The sequence below is a fragment of the Saccoglossus kowalevskii genome, chromosome 20, assembly GCF_978046115.1.
Source record: "Saccoglossus kowalevskii chromosome 20, keSacKowa6.1, whole genome shotgun sequence".
Lineage (NCBI taxonomy): Eukaryota > Metazoa > Hemichordata > Enteropneusta > Harrimaniidae > Saccoglossus > Saccoglossus kowalevskii.
In genome coordinates, this window is record NC_140660.1 from 31,908,510 (window position 1) to 31,925,480 (window position 16,971).

Genomic DNA, 16,971 nt, shown 5'->3' on the forward strand with positions numbered 1-16,971 from the left:
ACACACCCCATATAAATCACAGTTTTGAATATTACAAGACACACACCCCATATAAATCACAGTTTTGAATATTACAAGACACACACCCCATATAAATCACAGTTTTGAATATTACAAGACACACACCCCATATAAATCACAGTTTTGAATATTACAAGGCACACACCCCATATAAATCAGTTTTGAATATTACAAGACACACACCCCATATAGATCACAGTTTTGAATATTACAAGACACACACCCCATATAAATCACAGTTTTGAATATTACAAGACACACACCCCATATAAATCACAGTTTTGAATATTACAAGGCACACACCCCATATAAATCAGTTTTGAATATTACAAGACACACACCCCATATAGATCACAGTTTTGAATATTACAAGACACACACCCCATATAAATCACAGTTTTGAATATTACAAGACACACACCCCATATAAATCACAGTTTTGAATATTACAAGACACACACCCCATATAGATCACAGTTTTGAATATTACAAGACACACACCCCATATAAATCAGTTTTGAATATTACAAGACACACACCCCATATAGATCACAGTTTTGAATATTACAAGACACACACCCCATATAGATCACAGTTTTGAATATTACAAGACACACACCCCATATAGATCACAGTTTTGAATATTACAAGACACACACCCCATATAAATCACAGTTTTGAATATTACAAGACACACACCCCATATAAATCACAGTTTTGAATATTACAAGACACACACCCCATATAGATCACAGTTTTGAATATTACAAGACACACACCCCATATAAATCAGTTTTGAATATTACAAGACACACACCCCATATAAATCAGTTTTGAATATTACAAGACACACACCCCATATAAATCACAGTTTTGAATATTACAAGACACACACCCCATATAAATCACAGTTTTGAATATTACAAGACACACACCCCATATAAATCACAGTTTTGAATATTACAAGACACACACCCCATATAAATCACAGTTTTGAATATTACAAGACACACACCCCATATAAATCACAGTTTTGAATATTACAAGACACACACCCCATATAAATCACAGTTTTGAATATTACAAGACACACACCCCATATAAATCACAGTTTTGAATATTACAAGGCACACACCCCATATAAATCAGTTTTGAATATTACAAGACACACACCCCATATAGATCACAGTTTTGAATATTACAAGACACACACCCCATATAAATCACAGTTTTGAATATTACAAGACACACACCCCATATAAATCACAGTTTTGAATATTACAAGGCACACACCCCATATAAATCAGTTTTGAATATTACAAGACACACACCCCATATAGATCACAGTTTTGAATATTACAAGACACACACCCCATATAAATCACAGTTTTGAATATTACAAGACACACACCCCATATAAATCACAGTTTTGAATATTACAAGACACACACCCCATATAGATCACAGTTTTGAATATTACAAGACACACACCCCATATAAATCACAGTTTTGAATATTACAAGACACACACCCCATATAAATCACAGTTTTGAATATTACAAGGCACACACCCCATATAAATCAGTTTTGAATATTACAAGACACACACCCCATATAGATCACAGTTTTGAATATTACAAGACACACACCCCATATAAATCACAGTTTTGAATATTACAAGACACACACCCCATATAAATCACAGTTTTGAATATTACAAGACACACACCCCATATAGATCACAGTTTTGAATATTACAAGACACACACCCCATATAAATCAGTTTTGAATATTACAAGACACACACCCCATATAGATCACAGTTTTGAATATTACAAGACACACACCCCATATAGATCACAGTTTTGAATATTACAAGACACACACCCCATATAAATCACAGTTTTGAATATTACAAGACACACACCCCATATAAATCACAGTTTTGAATATTACAAGACACACACCCCATATAGATCACAGTTTTGAATATTACAAGACACACACCCCATATAAATCAGTTTTGAATATTACAAGACACACACCCCATATAGATCACAGTTTTGAATATTACAAGACACACACCCCATATAGATCACAGTTTTGAATATTACAAGACACACACCCCATATAGATCACAGTTTTGAATATTACAAGACACACACCCCATATAGATCACAGTTTTGAATATTACAAGACACACACCCCATATAAATCACAGTTTTGAATATTACAAGGCACACACCCCATATAAACTCATTACTATAAAAACAATCAATAAAATACATGTATTAGTAGAATTCATGAAAAATAAGAAAAGCAGATCCAATTTTTTTTTATTTCAAATAAAACTGGTGACCACATGACCTACTTCATGCAAAGGCTGTCATATTGACATTGTAGTCATTTCCTCTTATCTGGTTTAGAATGTGCTAATAACAATTAAACCATGATATTTTTATAAATATTATCTTCTCAATTTATGGATATTTTTTAGACACTCCATTTGAAAGAATAATGTAAATATTATTTTATCTTTTGTAAATGCAGTATTAGTTTATTTTTTTGTAAAAATAAAACATAATCAGGTTTCTTGAGAACTTAGGTGAACTATCCACAAATATAAAAATAACAAAACCAGACATTTGATTGAATGATACAAGTTTGTCAAATACATTTACAAAAAAAAAAATAATCCTACACCTTCTTGACCTATCAAATCAAAGGTTAAAGGTCAAATACCGTTGCCAGGGCATCCTTTGAGTTTGCTGTTATAGCATACATTAATTCTAAAAAACACAACTCAGTGAACCATCATAATTTGAAATAAGTACATTCTAACTTGTGACTCTTTCATTTGCATATTTGTTATTCAAAGATTTAGAATCTTGGCAGTCTCCTTGACAACCATTTTCACCATATGCAGCCTAACCATATAGTGATGAAACTTGCCAGATGGAAACTGAAAAAATTATTCAACCTTTATGTAGTCCTACATGACAGGGTTTGAAATTGGTCATTGTTTGGTTGTCCCGGACAACCTTTTCCCCCCATGGGACAAGCAAATTTTCAAACTAATTACCCATTTATTTATATGCAATGTTGTCCAGTGCAGTATTGCTGAACAAATTTTCAGTTTTAAATATTCCTACTTATGCCCAGATACATGTTGGTAGACCAGTAATTTTTTGTTTAGATTAAAATTCAATAAAAATTGTTAGACAACTACATTCAGACATGGACAACCAGTTTTTCATAGTTGTTCCACTGCTCAACCAAGTATATGGCCCCTGTATGTGTGCATACACAATTCTTATTGTTTCAGATCAAAAGAGTAAACATGTATATTTTGGTCTATTTGGCCAGCAAGTCCTCACCATAAATATGATTGGTTGCCGCATACATGTATATAGAGGATTCTCAATATGTACACAGTGCTATGTTTATGTAAACAATTGTAAACATGACACTCATATCTGCAAAAAAAAAATATGAAACACAGCTTTAACTACAAAAAAAATCAAAAAATCTTTACCTACCTACTTTTATCTTGAAAAGCATTTTACAACATTTTTTTATTTGATCTTACCAACAATTAACACTAAATTTATTGCCACACAGAAGAATTTGCAGAATTTGAGAGAAATCATTATTTTTATGGTTTTAGGAACACATTGGAAACATTTTATAACTTTGGAAGTAAATCTATCAACAGATTTTTACACATTTATAAGTGTTCTATGAAAACATTACGAAAATTAGTTCTGTGTGTTGCCAAGATGAATCTGGGATTGGAAAAGTTGGAAACTGATAATTATGTATATAGTGAGATCTTTTAATATTTTCCCATTCTGAACAGTTATATAACAACAAGAATTCACCTAGCTATCAAATAAACCATATTTTTAGTATCTATGAAGAAGGCTGGATATCAAGGATATTCAATGTATTGTACTGTATCACATGATGCAAGTAAGCATGTGGACCTTAGTAACTTTTTAAACTTTCCAATTTTGTGGTAAACCAGAGTGAGTAAATTTAGATCACCTTTGCTTTCTTAGAGACCATACATTGTACATGTACATGTATATGTTAATAGACACAAAGCATTGTATCGCCAATAAATGGCAATGTATATTATTCAAGTTGAGGTAACTGTGTTGGTAGACTACCTATTGTATTTAATGTGAGTTACATGTATGTGTTAATTAGTTTGATTTACTGCAGACAACCCTCTTGGCTACATGACTAATTCTTTACAATGTTAGGGTGTGTTATGAAGGCGAGAAAACAGAGCAAAGTTTCAATATTATGAGGTATGTACATATCAACTCGATAACAAGTTTTCTCAGACCAACTTAATTAATTTTGTTGCTGTGTAACATAGCTCTTTTAAAGTTGTATAGCACAATCTTACATTCATAAATTCTGCCAATTTGGTTGGATATCAGTATTCGTATTGGCCTCCTTTAGTATTTCATGTCATTGAGAGTAGCAGGCAGTTTTGTGGGAGAACTGATGTATTTATCTCAATACATGTGTGTATTTAAGTTGTGTGCTGTTTTTAAATTGACCCAGAGCACATACAGCAGATGATATTATGATGAAGAATTTTCAATCCAAATTAATATGGACTAAATTAACAAAAGCGATCACATGGCAGTGTTTTTTAATTTATACACACCCATACTTTGTAAACACTAGTATCACATTATTATTATTACAGTGAGCATGTCCTGAGGTTACACATTCAACAATGTTCAGAACAAATCTGTGATATTCAGTTCGTGTGGACTGTGTAAAAATATACATTGTGGCCGGCTTTGTCATCTGCTTTTGTTCCAACCATCCTCTTTCAATACTGACATTAAGTATATAACTAGAACTTCAGACTGCCTGTTGAACAATACCCTTGGCGAATATACCAGAAACTTAATAAGGGGAGACCAAATCCACTATCCTTTGGGTGATGAGTGTGCTACAAATTCAGTGGGGGAAACCAAAACTACTGTCCCAGTCGGTGAATGTGTCACAAATTCAGTGGGGGAGCCAAAGCTACCAGCCCCTGGGTGAGTGAGCCACAAATTCAATGGAGAAAGCCAAAGCCACTGTACCCAGGGGGAATTTGTCACTGATTCAAAAGGGAACCTAAAGCCACTGTACCCAGGGGCCCGTCTGCGTGAGTGACTATTTTACTAAAAACTTGCTTATACATGTAGCAGTCAACCACAACTTAACTCATTTAACTCAAGTTACACCTTGATCATACTGTGGACTCCTAATGTATTCTTGCAGAATTTTAAATGTAGTTTTTCATATTCCAAATTGTCATTTGTGATTGATTTGAGTGTCCCTTTGTGTTAGAAATTGTTGATGGTATAGGCACCCCATATTTCACTCCCGTATATACAAACTGGTTTTACCATGCTGTCAATGTCAAATAAATAACATAGTGTGTTAATTTGGGTATTGGCATAAATATTGAATTGTTGTCTAATTGAAAAGTAGTTTTTTTGTGCTTTCAGAGTCAATGATTTAATGCAGGTTTTGAAGTTACTATTTGAGTTAAAATTGATTCCTAAATATGGTAATTGATTGTCAATCTGTATCTTTTTATTATCAATATAGAAACTCTCTGAATTATCAATTTTTTTGTTCATAATCAGAATTTTTTATTTCTTTACACGCACATTTAATTTCCAGCTTTTACAATAGTTTTGTTATTTAAAAAGGGAGTTTTGTAGTCCAAATTTAGTCTTTGATAGAATGACTACATGTGTATATCATCAGCATACATAAGGCATGGAATTGGTTCCTTACCCAAAATTGGGCAATCAGCTGTATCAGCTGTTTTTATTTACATTTTTGTTTATTTAAAGCTTATTTGGGTTTTACTTGTTACTATTATTTTTTTTTTGCAATCCAGTTATGACATTAAAAAAAAACTTGATAACAGCAAGTTAAACCCCAAACAATAATCATAATAAGCAAAACAAACCATTAAAAAAATGAATTTTTAAATCAAATTGTTAGACTCACATTGCTTGCTGGCTTTGGTGTTTTCCATTCGCTACATTGTATCTATTGAGGCTTCAGCAGGAGATTTTTTAACCTTTTCACCACAAAACTTTCTCGGTTTTTGCTCCAAAAATGTAGTTATTTTTGTTCCAATCTTCTGAAGGAAAGTGCAGACTATAAACAGGACTATTTTGTGAATTTGGAACTGATGGTGACAATTCTAATAAAAGTATCATTTGATGTTCACTGAATCATTAAATTATAAATAACTTAAGGGGTAAAAATTCAATGACAAACGAATCTATCTTAATTGTGCCAATAGGAGTCGAACTATTAAAAAAATACAACTTAAAAACAGTTTTTCTACTCACGTTTTAATTCTTTGTTTGACAATATTTTCAATCAATTGTTTGTTTGTTTATTATTTATTTTAGACCATTGAGCTATTATATCATATTCTTTCGGTAACACAAACTAATGTATTGACAGTTTATCTAATTATTGTCATGGAAACTAGGATTATATTGTGTTTGGTTAATTGCTCAGACATAATACAAAATAGACCTTTTGTTGATAACCTCACAGGTCGTTATCATTCTCTGCGTTTTATAAATGGTCAACAATGAAAATATCTGTGAGGGTCGTTATCATTCTCTCCGTTTTATAAACGGTCAACAATGAAAATATCTGTGAGGGTCGTTATCATTCTCTGCGTCATATCTGTGATGGATTTTGGAGATTTATTTATTGTGTACATGCATGCCATCACTGTGTATAGTAAAGTCCAAGCTGGCTATAGGATGGTTTTTGCCTTTTCATAAAAACTTAAATATTTAAAGTGAGTGTCAATGTCCTCAATAATTTCAACATATTCTTTGTAGTATTTATCAATGTTACTGATATGAGACATATTACTCTGTACAATTCAGATATTGAAACAGTTTTTAAAGGCAAGCTGAACTGAGCTTTAAGCCAGCTAGCTAAAGGTTAAGTTAAGCTTGTATCGTATTGTATTTAATGTGTTCACTGGACAAACATCTAAACTGGTTTTACTTGCCTCACATCTGAACTGTTTCCCTGGCCTCACATCTAATCTGGTTCCCTGATCTGACATCTTATCTGGTTCCCTGATCTCACATCTAATCTGGTTCCCTGATCTGTCATCTATTCTGTTTCCCTGTTCTCACATCTAATCTGGTTCCCTGATCTGACATCTTATCTGGTTCCCTGATATCACATCTAAATTGATCCCCTGACTTCACATTGAATCTGGTTCCCTGATCTGACATCTAATCTGGTTCCCTGATCTGACATCTAATGTGGTTCCCTGATATCACATCTAAATTGATCCCCTGACTTCACATCGAATCTGGTTCCCTGATCTGACATCTAATGTGGTTCCCTGATATCACATCTAAATTGATCCCCTGACCTCACATCTAATCTGGTTCTCTGATCTGACATCTAATGTGGTTCCCTGATATCACATCTAAATTGATCCCCTGACCTCACCTCTAATCTGGTTTCCTGATCTGACATCTAATCTGGTTCCCTGATCTGACATCTAATCTGGTTCCCTGATCTGACATCTAATCTGGTTCCCTGATCTGACATCTAATATGGTTCCCTGATCTCACATCCAATGTGGTTCCCTGATCTCACATCTAAACTGGTTCCCTGATCTCACATCTAATCTGGTTCCCTGATCTCACATCTAAAGTGGTTCCATGGTATCACATCTAATCTGGTTCCCTGATTTGACATCTAATATGGTTCTCTGATCTCACATCTAAACTGGTTCGCTGATCTGACATCTAATCTGGTTCCCTGATCTCACATCTAAACTGGTTCCCTGATCTGACATCTATTATGGTTTCCTGATCTGACACCTAATCTGGTTCCCTGATCTGACATCTAAAGTGGTTCCCTGGTATCACATCTAATCTGGTTCTTTGATCTAACATCTAATATGGTTCCCTGATCTCACATCTAAACTGGTTCGCTGATCTGACATCTAATATGGTTCTCTGATCTCACATCTAAACTGGTTCCCTGATCTCACATCTAATCTGGTTCCCTGATCTCACATCTAAATTGATCCCCTGTTCTCACATCTAATCTGGTTCCCTGATCTGACATCTAATCTGGTTCCCTGATCTCACATCTAAATTGATCCCCTGACCTCACCTCTAATCTGGTTCCCTGATCTGACATCTAATGTGGTTCCCTGATCTCACATCTAATCTGGTTTCCTGATCTGACATCTGTGGTTCCCTGATTTCACATCTAATCTGGTTTTCTGATCTGACATCTAATCTGGTTCCCTGATCTCACATCTAATCTGGTTCCCTGATATCATATCTAATATGGTTCCCTGATCTCACATCTAATCTGGTTCTTAGGTCTAAACTAGTTCCATGGGTTTTACCATTGCCTTAGCAACACTGAATAGATTCACAAACAGTCAAGCCCAATTAAACAATTCATAGTACAATAATATTTGTAATCTACAATGTGAATTTAAATGCAAAATTAAATAAATCTGAAATTTATTGTAAGCCTTTAGAGGTGGACTTGAATGGTACTTGTACTTATCAGTCTAATGACGTCTTATTTTCTCAGTAATAGTGGTCTTGTCTAAAGTCAAATTTGTTGATTCTAAAATTAGTATTTCATACAAGTGAAAGGAAAAGACATTGAGATCATCAACACATAGTGTTTGAATAGTCCTCTCAAACACTATTGTTATTTTGGAATGGAATTCATATAACAATAGATGAGGTCATCAGGTGATCTCTATTGTTATTGGTTGCTTGAGTGACAACCCTAATTTGCATTTAACAGTCTATTGTTAGTGCTATAGAGATAATAACAGCATGCAAGACAGTTAAACTTCATGGATTCGTAATGGTGATAAGTTTTGGACGATGTCTGCTTCTAAGACAACACGACGGCAGGGTGTATACCTTCCAAAAAGGCGTAGACCATTTGTGAATTTTCGAATACCTGAGGACGATGACTTTGCAGAAGGAGGTGGTGGCCGAGAAAGTTCTTATGGTCGAGGAGGTCCTGATGGCTGTGGCAGTCCATATGAACCTGTCTTATTTCTGCCCCCACTACATAATTGGCGATACAATCCAACACAGCGTAGGTACATCTGGGGAAGAAAAAGTAAGTTAAACTTTTTTCAAACCCAAAACCTGTGTACAGCATTTATAAACCATAAACATGCTGTAGTCTCTTCCTCAAAATAGTCTCTAGACATTGTACTTTTGGTGTGTGTCTAAAATGTCAATGGAAACACAATAAACTTACTAAAAACTGTTCACTGTAAGTTGTTGTGCCTCTCCATACATTAACCCTATACAACATACTTTTTGGTGTGTGTCTGCATTTTGAAATATACCGGTACTTTTGAAATGCATTGAACAATCCATGATCTTTAAAAAGAATAGATAGATATTGTTTACCCTTTCTGAAATGTCTTTAAAGTCAATCCCTGTAAACCACACACCTTATGAAGGTATCCATAGAGTTGTGTTAAATACTGTTAATTACACACTAACTAAATTAAAATAAACAATGTCACTTGTTGTTTCACTAAAAAATATTAGTCACTATGAATGTTTTCACAGTGATGGCCTAATGTAATAGTACATTCCATTCTTGGCTGAAACCGTGAAAAGGTCACAGCATTTGTTGAAATTGCTTTATTTTCGTAAATCATTTAAATCACTAAATGTTTTAAAAGTGAAAATTTTCTGAAAGATGTATCACAAATGCCATTATATCAAATTAAATCAAAACAAATGTCCAAATGTCACTGAGTGAGGTTTGTTGTGTAACCAAGCCATACCATTCACCTAAAGATGTTTACTACAAACAAATCAAATGTTAAGATCTGTACAAATCAGCATGTGTTTGAGATCCCTCTTTATCAACCACCTGACACCTGATAATTACCGGTCATAAACATAGCATACTTAATGTGTATAATTATTTTACCATTCCAGTTAAAATCATGTTCACAAATAGCCACACAATGCAATCAAAATTGACACCCATTTTGATACATTTGTATTTGAGATAAATATGCAACTTAGTCAGAAAGCATTTTATTAGCTTTGCTGTTGACTTTGTCGAGCAGAGCTTATCATATGAGTGATTGTTCATCGTCGTTCGTGTCAATGTTTTACTATTTCGACTTCTTCTGAATGCTTTGATACTTGGCGTATATGTACCTTGGGTAGACCTCACTTAGATTTGTTCATTTCATGATGATACCTTCGATTCTCTAATTTTGGTGAATATTTTTTAAATTTTTGTTAAAAAGTGATATTTTTGACTTCTTGTTAAAAACTGCAAGTCCGATTTCTTTGATATAACATATATAGGTACTACATGTGGACTTTCCTAAGATTTGTTCATTTCATGATGATATCTTTAATTCTCTAATTTTAATGAATATTTATGCTATTTTTGGTAAAAAGTGATATTTTCAACTTCTTGTTGAAAACCAAAAGTCCAATTGCTTTGTATAACATATATAGGTACTACATGTGGACCTCTCTCAGATTTGTTCATTTGGTAATGATATCTTTAATTCTCTAATTTTGGTGAATATTTTTGTAATTATTGTTAAAAAGTGATATTTTTGACTTCTTGTTAAAAACTGCAAGTCCGATTTCTTTGATATAACATATATAGGTACTACATGTGGACTTTCCTAAGATTTGTTCATTTCATGATGATATCTTTAATTCTCTAATTTTAATGAATATTTATGCTATTTTTGGTAAAAAGTGATATTTTCAACTTCTTGTTAAAAACCGCAAGTCCAATTGCTTTGTTATTACATATATAGGTACTACATGTGTACCTCTCTCAAATTTGTTCATTTCATGATGATATCTTCAATTCTTTAATTTTGGTGAAAATTTTTGTCATTTTTGGTAGAAAGTGATATTTTCGACTTCTTGTTAAAAACCGCAAATCCGGTTGCTTTGATATAACATATATAGGTACTACATGTGGACTTTCCTAAGATTTGTTCATTTCATGATGATATCTTTAATTCTTTAATTTTAATGATTATTTTTGTAATTTTTGGTAAAAAGTGACATTTTCAAATTCTTGTTGAAAACAGTTTGTTCGATTGTTTTGATAATATACATATTGTTCATTTTCTGATGATATCTTCAGTTCTTTAATTGAAATGTGTATTGCTATCAGTGGAATTATCTCATCCGACAGGCTGCTTGTTATGAAAGGGGCATCCCTTATTGCACGAAATTAGCTCAAATTACGTACGTACACGTTTTTTATCCACTAGGATAGCACATCAAGAAAAAAAGAGAATAATTATATGTTAAAAAATGTTCGCACGGTTTCTGAGTTTGGAAACTGACATTTGGTTTTAACAACAACAGTTTTGTCCTCCATGTTTTTCTAATGACTTGGGACAATGGAGTAGTGATAACAGAAGGCAGGTTTTACACTGTGGTTTTACATGGAGGCATGACATAGCCTTGCAAGTCAAAATCAGTGCTGACATGAAATACAAAAATATATGAAATAAAATATACACTGCAGTAATGTGTCACTTAGTATTCTGAACTATTTGGGGGGAAAAGACAAACAGCGTTAAAAAACGGTAATCTTTTAATGTTTATTAATTCTTTTTCAATTTACTTATTATTTGAATCATACTTTATTACCAATAAACAAGTTTTGAAAAAGTTTTGACAAATCCGGTTTATTTCTCAAAGTATACATATCAGAAACTTGACAAATCCGGTTTATTTCTCAAAGTATACATATCAGAAACTTGACAAATCCGGTTTATTTCTCAAAGTATACATATCAGAAACTTGACAAATCCGGTTTATTTCTCAAAGTATACATATCAGAAACTTGACAAATCCGGTTTATTTCTCAAAGTATACACATCAGAAACTTGACAAATCCGGTTTATTTCTCAAAGTATACATATCAGAAACTTGACAAATCCGGTTTATTTCTCAAAGTATACATATCAGAAACTTGACAAATCCGGTTTATTTCTCAAAGTATACATATCAGAAACTTGACTGGTACTAAGTGTGTCTCATATGGTTAATAACAGAGGTCTTGAAAATTTGAAATATGGTGTGGCAGATATGGTTCTTTCTATCAAAACTAAACCTGTTATATAATATAACATTTCTTAACATTGTTAAACATAACATGTCATCATTGTATGATATACTTTACTTCCCTGGTCATCGGTCCCTTGGAAAAGATGAATTTATTGTTTGTTTAACATTGTAACCATGTTACCACCCTCAATTAAAATACTATCCAAATTACATCTTTTTTCACCATGCTGGGCGAAGGGGAAATATTATTATGTCTTATGGGAAAAATTAAATTGCGAAATGAGTAATAATTGATCTCCACAACACTTGTCTGATGAAGAAACAAACATGTCCATACACACATTTTATTAGAACATGATTTACATCTGAATTTTAATTTATGGTGTTAAAAATGATTGGCGTCTGTGGGAAAACATTTGAACGCAAGATCTTTAAGCAGTTCAATGCACAGTTTTTCTTGGTTATTTTACATTCCAGTCGAGAGGTAAAAGTTAACTTCATAAAACTTTCAACTTATTCTTTCTAGTATTTACCCATGTAACTAATAGTTAGCTAAATGTTATTTCCAGACAATACTGTAACTTTACTGGTTCCCTGACTTTACATAAATGTTATTTCCAGACAATACTGTAACTTTACTGGTTCCCTGACTTCACATAAATGTTATTTCCAGACAATACTGTAACTTTACTGGTTCCCCTGACTTCACATAAATGTTATTTCCAGACAATACTGTAACTTCACTGGTTCCCTGACTTTACATAAATGTTATTTCCAGACAATACTGTAACTTTACTGGTTCCCTGACTTCACATAAATGTTATTTCCAGACAATACTGTAACTTTACTGGTTCCCCTGACTTCACATAAATGTTATTTCCAGACAATACTGTAACTTCACTGGTTCCCTGACTTCACATAAATGTTATTTCCAGACAATACTGTAACTTTACTGGTTCCCTGACTTCACATAAATGTTATTTCCAGACAATACTGTAACTTTACTGGTTCCCTGACTTCACATAAATGTTATTTCCAGACAATACTGTAACTTCACTGGTTCCCTGACTTCACATAAATGTTATTTCCAGACAATACTGTAACTTTACTGGTTCCCTGACTTCACATAAATGTTATTTCCAGACAATACTGTAACTTTACTGGTTCCCTGACTTCACATAAATGTTATTTCCAGACAATACTGTAACTTTACTGGTTCCCTGACTTCACATAAATGTTATTTCCAGACAATACTGTAACTTTACTGGTTCCCTGACTTCACATAAATGTTATTTCCAGATAATACTGTAACTTTACTGGTTCCCTGACTTCACATAAATGTTATTTCCAGACAATACTGTAACTTTACTGGTTCCCCTGACTTCACATAAATGTTATTTCCAGACAATACTGTAACTTCACTGGTTCCCTGACTTCACATAAATGTTATTTCCAGACAATACTGTAACTTTACTGGTTCCCTGACTTCACATAAATGTTATTTCCAGACAATACTGTAACTTTACTGGTTCCCTGACTTCACATAAATGTTATTTCCAGACAATACTGTAACTTCACTGGTTCCCTGACTTCACATAAATGTTATTTCCAGACAATACTGTAACTTTACTGGTTCCCTGACTTCACATAAATGTTATTTCCAGACAATACTGTAACTTTACTGGTTCCCTGACTTCACATAAATGTTATTTCCAGACAATACTGTAACTTTACTGGTTTCCTGACTTTACATAAATGTTATTTCCAGACAATACTGTAACTTCACTGGTTCCCTGACTTCACATAAATGTTATTTCCAGACAATACTGTAACTTTACTGGTTCCCTGACTTCACATAAATGTTATTTCCAGACAATACTGTAACTTTACTGGTTCCCTGACTTCACATAAATGTTATTTCCAGATAATACTGTAACTTTACTGGTTCCCTGACTTCACATAAATGTTATTTCCAGACAATACTGTAACTTTACTGGTTCCCTGACTTCACATAAATGTTATTTCCAGACAATACTGTAACTTTACTGGTTCCCTGACTTCACATAAATGTTATTTCCAGACAATACTGTAACTTTACTGGTTCCCTGACTTCACATAAATGTTATTTCCAGACAATACTGTAACTTTACTGGTTCCCTGACTTCACATAAATGTTATTTCCAGACAATACTGTAACTTTACTGGTTCCCTGACTTCACATAAATGTTATTTCCAGACAATACTGTAACTTTACTGTTTCCCCTGACTTCACATAAATGTTATTTCCAGACAATACTGTAACTTCACTGGTTCCCCTGACTTCACATAAATGTTATTTCCAGACAATACTGTAACTTCACTGGTTCCCCTGACTTCACATAAATGTTATTTCCAGACAATACTGTAACTTTACTGGTTCCCCTGACTTCACATAAATGTTATTTCCAGACAATACTGTAACTTCACTGGTTCCCCTGACTTCACATAAATGTTATTTCCAGACAATACTGTAACTTCACTGGTTCCCCTGACTTCACATAAATGTTATTTCCAGACAATACTGTAACTTTACTGGTTCCCTGACTTTACATAAATGTTATTTCCAGACAATACTGTAACTTTACTGGTTCCCTGACTTCACATAAATGTTATTTCCAGACAATACTGTAACTTTACTGGTTCCCTGACTTTACATAAATGTTATTTCCAGACAATACTGTAACTTCACTGGTTCCCCTGACTTCACATAAATGTTATTTCCAGACAATACTGTAACTTTACTGGTTCCCTGACTTCACATAAATGTTATTTCCAGACAATACTGTAACTTTACTGGTTCCCTGACTTCACATAAATGTTATTTCCAGACAATACTGTAACTTCACTGGTTCCCCTGACTTCACATAAATGTTATTTCCAGACAATACTGTAACTTCACTGGTTCCCCTGACTTCACATAAATGTTATTTCCAGACAATACTGTAACTTTACTGGTTCCCCTGACTTCACATAAATGTTATTTCCAGACAATACTGTAACTTTACTGGTTCCCCTGACTTCACATAAATGTTATTTCCAGACAATACTGTAACTTTACTGGTTCCCTGACTTCACATAAATGTTATTTCCAGACAATACTGTAACTTCACTGGTTCCCCTGACTTCACATAAATGTTATTTGCAGACAATTCTGTAACTTTACTGGTTCCCTGACTTCACATAAATGTTATTTCCAGACAATACTGTAACTTTACTGGTTCCCTGACTTCACATAAATGTTATTTCCAGACAATACTGTAACTTTACTGGTTCCCTGACTTTACATAAATGTTATTTCCAGACAATACTGTAACTTTACTGGTTCCCTGACTTCACATAAATGTTATTTCCAGACAATACTGTAACTTCACTGGTTCTCTGACTTCACATAAATGTTATTTCCAGACAATACTGTAACTTTACTGGTTCCCTGACTTCACATAAATGTTATTTCCAGACAATACTGTAACTTCACTGGTTCCCTGACTTCACATAAATGTTATTTCCAGACAATACTGTAACTTTACTGGTTCCCTGACTTTACATAAATGTTATTTCCAGACAATACTGTAACTTTACTGGTTCCCTGACTTCACATAAATGTTATTTCCAGACAATACTGTAACTTTACTGGTTCCCTGACTTTACATAAATGTTATTTCCAGACAATACTGTAACTTTACTGGTTCCCTGACTTCACATAAATGTTATTTCCAGACAATACTGTAACTTCACTGGTTCTCTGACTTCACATAAATGTTATTTGCAGACAATACTGTAACTTCACTGGTTCCCTGACTTTACATAAATGTTATTTCCAGACAATACTGTAACTTTACTGGTTCCCTGACTTCACATAAATGTTATTTCCAGACAATACTGTAACTTTACTGGTTCCCTGACTTCACATAAATGTTATTTGCAGACAATACTGTAACTTTACTGGTTCCCTGACTTCACATAAATGTTATTTCCAGACAATACTGTAACTTTACTGGTTCCCTGACTTCACATAAATGTTATTTCCAGACAATACTGTAACTTCACTGGTTCCCTGACTTCACATAAATGTTATTTCCAGACAATACTGTAACTTTACTGGTTCCCTGACTTCACATAAATGTTATTTCCAGACAATACTGTAACTTTACTGGTTCCCTGACTTCACATAAATGTTATTTCCAGACAATACTGTAACTTCACTGGTTCCCCTGACTTCACATAAATGTTATTTCCAGACAATACTGTAACTTTACTGGTTCTCTGACTTCACATAAATGTTATTTCCAGACAATACTGTAACTTCACTGGTTCCCTGACTTCACATAAATGTTATTTCCAGACAATACTGTAACTTCACTGGTTCCCTGACTTCACATAAATGTTATTTCCAGACAATACTGTAACTTTACTGGTTCCCTGACTTTACATAAATGTTATTTCCAGACAATACTGTAACTTTACTGGTTCCCTGACTTCACATAAATGTTATTTCCAGACAATACTGTAACTTTACTGGTTCCCTGACTTTACATAAATGTTATTTCCAGACAATACTGTAACTTTACTGGTTCCCTGACTTCACATAAATGTTATTTCCAGACAATACTGTAACTTTACTGGTTCCCTGACTTCACATAAATGTTATTTCCAGACAATACTGTAACTTTACTGGTTCCCTGACTTCACAAAAATGTTATTTCCAGACAATACTGTAACTTTACTGGTTCCCTGACTTCACATAAATGTTATTTCC

General features: G+C 33.5%; 1 protein-coding gene across 2 annotated transcripts in view; it reads left to right on the plus strand.

Annotated features, from left to right (window-relative positions):
* LOC144357902 (serine/threonine-protein kinase DCLK1-like) overlaps nucleotides 1-16,971 on the plus strand; it is a 79,276-nt gene that overhangs the window by 29,325 nt on the left and 32,980 nt on the right. The window contains exon 1 of one of the 2 annotated variants that reach the window (XM_085494533.1): nucleotides 8,906-9,210. The exons of the other annotated variant lie outside the window; for it this stretch is intronic. Within the exon in view, the coding sequence (XP_085350659.1) occupies nucleotides 8,967-9,210 (244 nt within the window). The 5' untranslated portion in view covers nucleotides 8,906-8,966. Of the gene's footprint in view, nucleotides 1-8,905; nucleotides 9,211-16,971 lie in introns of those variants that run through there. 2 annotated transcript variants of the gene reach the window in all.